General features: G+C 41.9%; 1 protein-coding gene across 1 annotated transcript in view; it reads left to right on the forward strand.

Moving 5' to 3' along the window:
• The window catches only part of THAP1 (THAP domain containing, apoptosis associated protein 1), a 9,036-nt gene extending 3,046 nt beyond the window's left edge, over positions 1 to 5,990 (forward strand). Inside the window, exons 2-4 of the mRNA XM_009331527.1 lie at positions 22 to 121; positions 183 to 436; positions 3,907 to 5,990. Coding sequence (XP_009329802.1) covers positions 22 to 121; positions 183 to 436; positions 3,907 to 4,374 — 822 coding nt within the window. The 3' untranslated portion in view covers positions 4,375 to 5,990. The remainder of the gene's footprint in view (positions 1 to 21; positions 122 to 182; positions 437 to 3,906) is intronic.
• Positions 5,991 to 11,888: the final 5,898 nt, after the last annotated feature.

The following is an 11,888-nucleotide window of genomic DNA, read 5'->3' on the forward strand; positions in this document are numbered from 1 at the left end:
GCTTTTTGCTGCCTTTTTCAGGGAGAGGGGGACCCCCTGCCCCGGGTTTTCGGAGGGCTGAGACCCCCCAGCCCGGTCCGTGTGCGAGGTCTGGGCTGGCAGGAGGGGTTTGGCTCCGGAGGTGAGCCCGTCGGAGGAAGAACCGAGCGATCATGCCGTCAGGCACGGCAGTGCTTAGCTGTAACCCGACCCCGTGTTAAAAAGCTTTCCGGAAAAGCTGAAAGTACTTCTTATTTACAGGTTTCCTCTTACAAGACCTGATCTTTGCAAGAAATGGGAAGCTGCTGTTAAAAGGAAAAACTTCAAGCCAACCAAGTATAGCAGCATTTGTTCAGAACACTTTACTCCCGATTGCTTTAAAAGGGAATGCAACAACAAGCTTCTGAAAGAAAATGCTGTGCCCACAATATTTTGTTATACTGAACCCAGTGAAAAGGTAAACCCAAAGCACTCGTAGTTTAAGGTACTGGAATGCACGTGCATGTTGCTCATATCAGCTTAGCAGGGCTTGGTGTAGCAGAGCAGCGGGGAGAAGATGCGGATTGTGAAGGACACTGGCTGAGTAGGTGCACCTGGAGGCTCCTGGAGGGCTGTGGTGGCTGAAACACGTCCAACGGCTGTCCTCATTTGCTTTGACAAGAGCAGAGATGTATGCTGTCCGAGGCTCTGGAGCAGGTAGAGCATTGTACAGAGAGGCAGTAGCTCTGATCTGCGCTTGTGTGCATACGCAGAAGCCTGAGCAGCATAACTTTGGTTAAAACCTTGCGCTGAATTAAATGGAACAGCAGCAAAGCAAGAAAGTATTGCCCTGTAGTTAAGTTGTCGACTGTATTTGTGGCATATTTGGAGTTTTAGAGAGCCTTCAACAGTGCTTGCAAATTGCACTGTACTCTCCCGTGCTGACTGGTGGCTACTGCTAACGTTGAAGAGATGATGTACCTTAGTTCTGAAACGTAACTCTCCTCTCTAAAGGGCTCTGTACTCTGGCTTCGCAGAGTTTACGTGAGGTGCAAACAGAGGGGCAGAAACCTGCAGAGTAGCTGCACCTGCTATCTTTCTGTGCTGAAACCGTCTCTGTCTTGCCTTAACAGTTACCTTGGGTTCATAAGCCAGACTGGTCCCTAACTTCTGTCTCTGAACTTGTGATGGTAGTCTCCTGTGAGATGTATTGTTCTCTCACTGTGCTGCTAAAGCAGCTTACCGTAAGATGCAAATCGGTTCTGAGTTCTTCCTTCCTGATGTAATAATGGCAAGACAAGAACGAAAAAGATTGATTCTTAACTCCTGTTAAGGGTACAAAATACTAGATCTCTTGTCACTCTGCTGTAGAGGAAGGGGCAAAGAGGAGAATGGGTATGATAGGTCTAGGGGGTGAAAGACTGTAATGGGATGAAGTGCACAGAGGAAAACTGGGACTTTGGCTTGTTTGATTTTTCTCTTTATATACAATATTGGATTTGATGGAGAAGTAAAAAGGGAATGTATCTGAAAAATGAAAAGTGGCTAGTAACAGAGAAGAGAATATAAGCAGAAGGTATGTGAGGACAGACAGACAATTTCCAGGTAAATACAGCTGTGTTATGTTTCTTGTTTGATTACACTTCCCTGCTGTCTGTACAACACACATTTTCTTTGTCATGTGTAAAATAGTTGCAGAATTTTTTACAGCCTGAAAGCTGAATGGGTGTATAGGGTGATCTGCAAAAGTGCGATTGGTGCAGCAGGATTAGTGGTGAGCCACATTCCCCATTTCATTATCATGCCTGGATCTACAAAAACACAAAAGAGTGCCTTTTAATTATGGAGAAGGATTTAGTGCTCTTCCTATTTGTCTCACAGCACTTTTAAATGAACTGCCACGTATCTTCAAGAAATAACGTAGTAACAGAGATACCACCACAATAGTGTACAATAGTATACCACCACAATAGTAGCGGTTGTTCTGGAATTGAATCCACACTGATTTTGAAATTTTTATCTTTTGCATTATGTAATTTGAAATACTTTCTTTTTCATTACTTACATCTTCAGAGAATCATTTGTTGGCTGTAAGAAGTAATTAAAATTCGCTTATGATGTGTCAGTGATACCAACGTTCTGTTCTCCGTGATACGTTGTGACAATAGTAATGTATTTATAGAGGTAGCATGTGCTGGATAAGCTGCAAATGGAAGTCTCTGTGTGAATTCAGCTGTCCAGCAATGACCTGATTTTTGCTTGTGCTTCCAACAGGGGTGAATTTCTCTTTGCCAATTGCATCTTTGCCTTTTGATTTTTTAGTACAAGAGTTTGAAAGTGATAGCTGATAGTCAAACTCTAGAATATTCATGTGAGAATTAGATAGGCACACTGTTAGCAGCGATTTCTTATAATTGTGAAAGAAGAGTGGTAGTTGGCTGGTTTTGTACCTTAAAGTGATCAGTAATATTTGCATATGAAACTTCCTTTCAACACCAATCAAAACCGCCTTCTTCAGTTACTGTCTGCCAAGTGTTGTAGTTTGTACAAGAGGGATTATCGAGCCCCCAATATCAATGTTAGCTTGTTTGCATGTTAAGTCAAGGAAGTTAATGACATGACCTTCAGATCTGATGAGCTTGATATTTCGATGATGAGCATTGTCAGCTGCTCTTATAGTCAACATTGTCCCTGTCCTTATGCTTTTATGTGTAGTAATAATATTGGCAACAGGTGGGTAGTTAGAAAATTGGTTCAGTGCCTCTTTCACTGAAAAAGTCTTCGGCTTTCTTTTTGACAGGCAATATGCAAGCTCTTTTGTTTAAACAGTGCTTTTTTTTTATCAACATGTGCACAGAAGCATTTCTGAATTACACTGCATTCCTTTGGGGCAGAAAGAATCTGATTCTCTGCTCTGGCCTATACTCAGGTGGTGAGGGATCCGTGTTGTCCTGAACTGTACAAGTAAACCTATCGAGAGCAGTATGATAAAGACTTCAGTTTCGTGTGGAGTTGAGCCAATCGATATTCTGCTGCTGCCAAAAGGGAGAATCATGCTTCTCCCTTCTCCATCCCATCTGCCAGCCGTGCAGTCCTGTTTCTCACTCCTTCCACACACCAGCACAGGTGTAGGCCATACTTCGTGTTGCATTGCTTTGACTTTTAATAAAGGACAGAAGAATTCTGCAGTGATGGTGGGAGAGCGAATAGCTTTCTGTCATCTTAGCAACTTACTATGTTTGAGCGAAGAGTAAATACCAGGGCTGGGAGGGCTGCTTTGCTCTTGCAGAGCTGTTTATTTTGGCTCATCATGTCTCTTGAAACCAAACCCTTATGCTATAGCCCGAAACCAGTGACACAGTGCCTTCCAGTTGTTGAGAGGCAGGCCTTGCTGTGCCTACCTCTCTGCTCTGCTAGCTTATCAGCCCCCACAGTAGGTGACCCTTATTCTGCCTCAGCAGAAGATTATCTGCTTCTGCTGTGTTTTTGATTAAGTTAGCTGATAGGTTCAAAGTACATAATGGTAAGATGCAGCAGAAAGAAGGAGGGACAAAGGGGAATGGGGTGGCAGTGATGAGTTACTAGGTCAGCTGAACTTTTTAAAGACCTGCAGCCTGTGTTCCTGCTTCTTAGCTAATCGTGGATATGTATTTGACCTAAGTCTTTAAGTGAGAGTAATTGCTACATTCTTCAGTTTTTGATTTATTTGAAACATCAAGGACTTGAGTTTCAAGAGCCCTGAAAACGAAGCTGCTTAAAAATATCTCCAGTTGACAAGCCAGACAAAACAGGCCCAGAACTGTTTGTCAATTTTGAAAATGTAGGCTTTGAAATTTATTTTATTAATTTCAGTCTTGGTTGTTTATGTTATTCTGGGGCTGTAGTAAGGGAGTTGTGTTGTAAACAATGTTAAGCATGAAAACGTACTTTTTTTCTTGTTGTTTGTAGCCTGAAGAATTTGCAGAACAGCCAGAAGATCCACTACCGCCGCCTCCGCCACCGCCGCCACCGCCGCCACCACCACCACCACCACCACCAGCTGCTCCAGCACTACCGCCATCTCCATCAACTCCTTCTTTTCATTTGTCTCAAATAGATGCCAGATTTGTAGATCCAAGTATTGGATTATTGATGCCTCCTCTCCAGACCCCTAGCAATCTTGCTGTTTTTTGTGATCACAACTATACTGTAGAGGATACAGTTCATCAGCGAAAAAGAATTCAGCAGCTGGAGGAACAAGTTGAAAAACTGCGGAAGAAGCTCAAGACAGCACAACAGCGATGCCGGCGTCAGGAAAGACAAATTGAAAAACTGAGGGAGATCGTTCAGTTTCAGAAAGAAAAAGACATATTGGCAGGAAAAGGCTATGTGATTCTGCCCAATGACTATTTTGAAGTTGTAGAAGTACCTGCCTAGAAGTCATGAACACCGGTTTTCACTTTGCTTGGCCAAGAAATTTAGTTTGAAAACTAAATGCTCTCTAATTCTGTGTGTAAGACTCTCCAGAATTCTAAAACAGTAAATAAGCAGTCATACGAATGAGATCACATTTTTTCTTCATTATCGTTTCAGTTTGATACACTTTTAATATATTGAAAATGCAAGCATCTCAGAATTAGAATATGCATCTGGTTTACAAAATCTGAATTGCTTTACAGAAGGAAAGGATGCAAGGTTGAATACATTTTACTTTTTTTTTTTTTTTTTTTTACCATGGCTGTCTTATGCTTACAGGGGATGGGGAACTGAATCTGGCTGAGTGAAGTTGAGGTTGTTGTACACTTAGTGCAAAGCTTTGTCGAGGCGTTTAATGTTGGTTTTGGTGATCCCCAGGAAGTAGTTTTCACTGATTTCAGGAGGAGCAGAATTAGGCCAGTTAAGAACACCTGCAAGTGCTACAGAAAGAGAGAGAAAGATAAGATACACATTTCAGCCTGGGAAAACTTCCAACCTCAGTTTGCTGTGCCTTCAAAGCACTGCAAAAAGTCTAATTCCTGGATCCCTTTGGTGAGGTATGTAAATGAACCTCTTCTTTTGGAATAACCTTTCGCCATGGTGTGTTGTAAGGGAGATGAGGAGAATTCATTAGCGTAGCTGACAAGAGCTGTAGAAGAGGCTTTTGTCTTGAGGGCACATAAAAATACTCCTGAAGTGCAGTGCTGCACTGAACATACATGTTATTGGACTGTTGGCAGGATCAAGAAGGCAGTGTGCTGTTTAGGGTGACTGCTTTTCAAAAGTACCCTGATAATATACAGTCCCCAATATGTTGGAGTGTGACGTTCCCATAAACACTGTAACGGGTAGGAAGTTGTCCTTGTCTTTGAAATTGTTGGTCTTAATTCACATCTCAACTGTGTGTAGCGTCAGGAAATGAAGAACTCTTTTTACTTATCCAGGGTGTCAGGCATTTGTGACTTCTATTGCAGTATACTGTGATTTTTCTTTCCTTTTTTTTTTTTTTTTTTCTTCTTTCCCCTGCCCCCTGAAAGGCATCCACCAAAGGGCAGTTAGGGAATTAGACTTTGGGAGTTGCTTGGTGCTAGACTGGTTTTTAATATCTCAAATGCTGCTGCATCTCCTTCAGCCTTATTGAATTTAGCATGACAAAGTAGCGCAGCAGTTTGCACTTGCTGTCTAATAATTTGTTTAGTCAATGAACTCATTCAAAATCAGAGGAAATGGCATCGTGCTAACCCTATGGTAGCCTTCACAGCTGAAGTTCCTGGATATATTAGACGTGAGGAAAATAACTTTTCTCAGTCCATGTCAGACTTGTGTGTAGTGTGGATTCTAGCTCTGGTATTAATCGAGCCCTGTTCACGATGGCTTTAAAAGCTTCCCTTAATATCTTGTTAGCATGACATTTTGAAATGTTTCGAACCAGTCTTGATACTTCTGACCTCACTCATGCCATGTATCTACTTTCCCTAAAAAAAAAATTTAAGATGAACAAAAATGCTGATGCATCCTTTTGTGTACATTTACTATACCTGATTAAAAATAAAAAGCAAATGGTGTGTTAGATTTTTAACTGCTCTCTCTCCTCTTTTCCCAGGACTTTGCCAAAACTAGCTTGACATTTTGTATCTTTTTTCTGAAGTAGCTCCCTGGTTTAGGTGCTGGGTTTTTCTCACAGTGTTCCCGACTCTTCTTGCTGCTATGCTTTATACTTAAAATAAACTTGAAAATGCTCAAATTCAAAAAGTGACAAGGACAAGACGCTTAAACAACTGTCGGCACGTGTGGCCAGATAGCAGATTGTTTCTGTTTTCTCTGCAAAATACCCTCTCTTCTTACTCTCTGGGAATTTAAAGTGCGACTTCCTGAGGCACAGTGGGTTGCTGCAATACCACACCCCTGTGGTCCGACTGCTCCTGCCATCCCCCTCTTCCCCCCGCCGTTTGGCTGTGTAGTCCTATTTCCACCCTTCTTATTTGAACCGGTTCTGGTGCTGGTTGCGCCCGTCTGTGGGGCAATTCAGCTCACTGAGGCAGCAGGTTTGGCTCATAGTGGAGAGGCAGAGGAAGACCAACGGTATCAGGTCTGATAGGAGAAAAAAGCAGGGCCAGAAGCTGGGGAGGGGGAGAAATAAGTCCTTTCCTCCGGCTGCAATGAGCTGTCGCATTATGTCAGCTGCTTCTGAAAATACAAAGGGAACTTCATACTCTTAACGTTCAGCACTGCTTCCTTCCACCCTGGCCAAAGATCCCCATCTCCCCCCACCGTATGCTCTGGCTGCTGTGCTTGTTGGGCCCTTCCTTCAGGTATTTTAGCTTCATAACCCTCCAGAAAAGCAGCCCAACAAAAGTAAGTCAGCAAGGTAAATTTAAGGCACACTGATTGTTAGAAGTCTGGTGTGTAGAGTCCTTGTGTGTTTAAGCTTTCCATGCTGGTGAAGTTGGTTTAATGGCTGACTCAAGTGAACGTTCCTTCCATTGAGAGGGGTGATTATTGCTTGTCTTGAGGGTTTCAGTAGTACCAGGTTGAAGAGGGGACTGCTGCCCAATTGCCGACGCTTCCTTTCCTATTATCAAAGGATGTTTCTAAGAAGAGATGCAGTCCATTCTGACAACGGGCTTGAATTTCTCCTGCAGCAACTCTTTTTTTTTTTCTTTTTTCCCTTCTTTTAAAAAAAAAACCTTGCTAACTCCTGATGCAGTGATGCTAGGGCTAGGTGTGGACTCTGCTAGGCCCATGATGGCTGGCAATATCTCAGAGCTCTGAAGTGGGGAAAAAAGGCTGGCACGGAAACAGCTGATTGTCTTTCAGCAGTTGACTTTTCCTGCACAGCGCCCTACCCTGCCCTATACTGCGATCTCTCTGATTGATAGCAATATAGAAAGAGAAGATGAAGGCTATCTGCTACTGGCCAGGCTAGGAAAGGAATTCTAGCTTTTCATGTAAAATTAATAAGCACAATATGTTCCCCAAGCATTTGTTAAAGTTTCCTCTTTTTTTAAAGTGGGACCTGTTACATTCACACAATCAGCTGTAAAAAAGGTCTGCATCACTTACTGTTTGTATTGGCCACAACTGGTACCTGCACATAGCAGCAATTTCATAAACATCTCTGAAAAATGTGATTGGGAGTTAAAAAGTGGAGATGGGAATGTAGAATGGCATGTGGTTGTCCAATTGCGCACAAAGTAGCTGACATTTGTTTAAATACACGTAACTGCACTTCACTGAAGCCTATTTTATAAAGCAAACAATTGAAAGAAGTTAGAAAGTAGCAAAATTGGCAAAAATGCTCTGTCCTCAAAATCTGGACAGAGAGATTTGTTTTGAAATGGGCTGATGCTTCCACAGGCAGAAATTAGAGCCTCTAAAAAGAGAAGTGTTGGCTTACTTCCCCCTGTTGCCCCAATTTCCTTTTGGCGTGGTAGGGTATCTGCCTTGTGTGTAGTGTTTACTTTTTTTCTTCCTACAACTCTGCGAAGTGTTAGATTTCCCTGTCTAACTGGGACAGTTCAAACCCAGAGGTATGCTTTATGGGGAAAAAATGAATAGCTGAATACTTGGATTACTGCTTGTCACACCGAGGAAGTCCTTTGTCACTGTGCTTTCTTCTCCTCTGCTTCCAGTTGCCATCTTGTCTATGTTGTTATTAGCGTGGTCTTAACAACTGTGGCAGCAAATTAAGGAAACTGAGATTTCCAAGAAATCTTCTGTCTTGCTGAGATTGCATTTTTCTTCAGCTCTACATAGGGTTTAGGGTACAGGTGCCCTGTGTGAATTTTGAAGGAGTTCTCTTGCAGCTGAAGAAAGTGCAAAGCAAATCCCCATTTGAATGTAGGAAGAAGGAAAGTGAAGTAGTTGCTTGGGTAAAACTAAAACCACAACAGTTTCTCAGTCCATTTCAAAAGGCTTTTCCTATTACATGCTTCGCTGGAACCAGGAAGTTACTCCTAGTTGCCCTTTTGCTTTGTTTCTTTCCCAAGATCTGTTTCAGGTTTTAGTCTATAGGCTTATCTGCTTCCTGTCCGCTTACACCTTCATCAGGTGGCTTTGGCAGGGTGGAAAGGGGTGTTTTGAGCTATTGCCTAATTTTAACAACCAAAACACAATCTGCCAAAGCACGTTGATGCTTGCAGTCTGTCATGACTGCAAGTTCAGGTCTGTAAGTCCTGCTGTTTTAAGCACAGCAGGTTATTTGCCATACTTTACCCATGATAATGATTTATTAATAAATGAGAAACAGCAAAACAGGATACGTGATTCAAAAATATGATGATGACAGTAATTGCTATTACAGATTTCTCTTTGTGCCTGTTCAATGCTTTCAACGGAAATGTTATCTTCTTACAGAGATCTTTTGATGGAACTGCAGCATTTTATTGCACAAATTGGGCAGAAGGCATTACAGTGTTATACAGACTGACGGAGTTTAAACGTGTGCAGAAAAAATGTGTTGCAAAGTTGTTGTTTAATCCACTACGAATAACTTGAAACAGTTCCCAAAGGAAAGTAATCTTAAATATTCTTAAGTCAAAGAAAACATTTAAATCAGTTACTCAGAAGGAAATTTTCAAGAACCTCTCTTGAGAATAGGTACATTACATTGTCATAATTAAATTATTGCAGTAATTAAATCTCTCCACAGTCCCGCCACTATTAGTTCATTTAGCATTGAGTATCAAGCCTTTTCTTGCCTGCTGTGCAAAATGATCTAGTGATCCTCCTGTAGCTGCCTCCTCCCACCGCAGAGGGAAAACAGATTGTAAGGCCTGGGCTCACACATTCCTAGAACCCCTGAAAAAGTGGTTGTCCTCTGCATCTTAATTGGTTCTAGTGGTCTATTAAAAGGTCTTTTAGTTAGGGAGGAGCATGGAGAATACTATGAGGCTAGTTGGGTTGTTTTGGTTTGTTTTTTTTTTAAACTTGGGGAGGACTTGAGTAAATTAGGCAGGCTTCTCATTTCCTTTCAGGTTTCACTGGATGTGACTATTAAAGGTTCAGGGTCTGTGGCTATACTAGTCATCTATAGATGAACCAACTCTTCAGTATTTGAGTCTGTGAAAGACGTGGTTTCCTGTTGGGAGATCTTCAATTCAGTGACCTGGGACAGGTAATCCAGAAAAAGGAGGAGGTCTTGCCTTCAGTAATGGTTTCTTCTTTTCGTCTTGGGCTCATTTACCAGTCCCCAGCCAGAGTCCAATACTCTCTAACCAGGTTCTTATAGATATGCCTGTACCCAGGACTTTGATTTAGCAGAGTGATACAGCAATATACTGAAATTGCATCACAAGCACAGTATAGCAATTGCAGTATACAGCGGAATCACAGTACAAACGTACTGTACAAATTCCCATTACTCGTCTCTAAATGCTCGCCATCATGACACTGTGTCCCCCCAGTTGTCGGGAAGGAATACGTGGGTTACACCCAGCTCAAGCCAGTTGCTCTCTTCCAAGCTGATTTTGTGTGTTGTTCAGTTTTTATACTTTATATTGGGCTGAGTCACATACAGACTCCCCTCCCACACTGGTCTGGCTAGCTCAGGAAAACATTACTCTTGACTAACTATTTCAGGGGAGGCTGTTTATGCAATCTGATGACTGAGTGATACAGCTGTATACCTAAAACAAAGGTTACCATCCAGTCCCCCTTGTGCTGAGATAATTTCAGCTTCCTTTATGACCATTTGTCATTATTCCTTACATTATTCCCTGAGCTCGTCATTCATGCCCATCTCCTCTGGGCCTTCTTCCATTGCAGGGGTCAGTCACACATCCCCATGCCGTCTCTTTTCAGGAGTGTCCTCACACATGTCTTTTGCAGGCAGAAGTGAACTTTTTTGGCTTCAAGTGCTTTACCATCTGGACCTGTGGCTCAGAAAGGAAGAAATTTCCAGGGGTGGTACTTTTTTATGTTAAGAGGAAGGGATCTTGTTCTGGGCTTAAGAAATCCCAGGACTTCCACCTGCACCTTCAGGTTTAGGATAATAACCACGGCAGCTGGCTCTGCAGAGAAGGAAGCTTCAGGACACCCACTTTCAGAGCTCATTCCAGAGTTCTTGCTCTTCTTTGTGGTGTTTTGTTTTTTTTTTTTCTTCTTATTTTCTTGTATTGATAGGACCAGACCCTTCATCAATTCACTGATGTTGATGCTGTCGGGAATGGCACTTGCAGGCAAGGAAAATCTAAAAGGAGAGAGAGTTGTTCCTGAGCTGGCTGTGAGACACCAAGGTGGAGTCTTCTGCTCTCGCTAGAGCACATGCCATGTGAGCTCAGGCCACAGAGGCTGGCCTTACTGATAAATGTTTCCATTTTAATATTTTAAGCTTGATCTGCACTTGCAGGCTTGTCTCATAGGTGTCCTGAGTGGATATGGTGTTTTATCAAGTGATTTTGTGGTGGCGGTTTATCTGAGGGACTGCAGGAGTCACTGCCAGATGAATAAATATTTGTGGTGTTATGTCCAAGGACTGAAAAAGTATTTATTTATCAATAACCTCAAATTCTGTAGTCTGTATGTACATTCAGTTCTTATCTTCATTTCTCTCTTTCTGAGTCCAGACAGGAAAACCTTTTTATTAGTTTTCTTTTCTTTGACTGACAAGGGACTGAAATTGCTCAGAGTTTATGTGTCCAGCATGGCGAGGAACTGGGCAGGTTCTGCGCTACAGGTACTACAGCATGGAAATCTCCTGGTCGTGGATAATAGGAAACATGTCTATCCCCCCAGGTGAATGTGCATGTGGCTATTTCAGCTTGAGGAACTCTAGTTATTTGGAAGTAATCTATTTAAAATATACACATACACCCCGCACAGTTATGGTACCAGTGGACTTATCTTTGTTTGATACTGCCATCAGTTGACAAAATCAGATTTCCTGGTGGTAACTTTTCATATAACTAAAAAACTATATATATATATATGTGTGTGTGTGTGTGTAATATCTTTTACACTCAAATGTTCAAGCAAGCTTATGATGACATCATAATTAATCTAACAGTATCACTCTGTTGATAACCATTCTTCCATCAATATTGACGTTTACCTTTTGGCCTGTCTACTAAGGTTGTTATGACTTACATTTTTTGCTTCATGATATACCAGCTTAATAGCTGGCAGGTAATTGACATGTATATAACTTCAGTGATAAGATGTAATTAAATTAAACTAATATCTGCAAATGGTGCTTTCTTTTGTTGTTCCCAATGCTGCCTGAGAGACTGGATTCCTACACCAAATCAAAACCCAGCCTCCTTCAACACCTTTTACTCCTTCAGTCACAGAAGAAATCATAAGCTTGCACATGCAGTAGATGACATTGGCCTTGCTTGTTTTTCACAGTATGATCACCACTAAGTCTTGTGAGCATGCTCTCTACTGAACCCATCATCCCTGTGATGAAATACGACTGTAGAAGTAAGACTTTTCTCCCCACTAGAAATCTTTTCTAATCTTGAACGTTATCTCAT

Source organism: Pygoscelis adeliae, unplaced genomic scaffold, assembly GCF_000699105.1.
Source record: "Pygoscelis adeliae isolate BGI_AS28 unplaced genomic scaffold, ASM69910v1 Scaffold289, whole genome shotgun sequence".
In the NCBI taxonomy this organism is placed as follows: Eukaryota; Metazoa; Chordata; class Aves; order Sphenisciformes; family Spheniscidae; genus Pygoscelis; species Pygoscelis adeliae.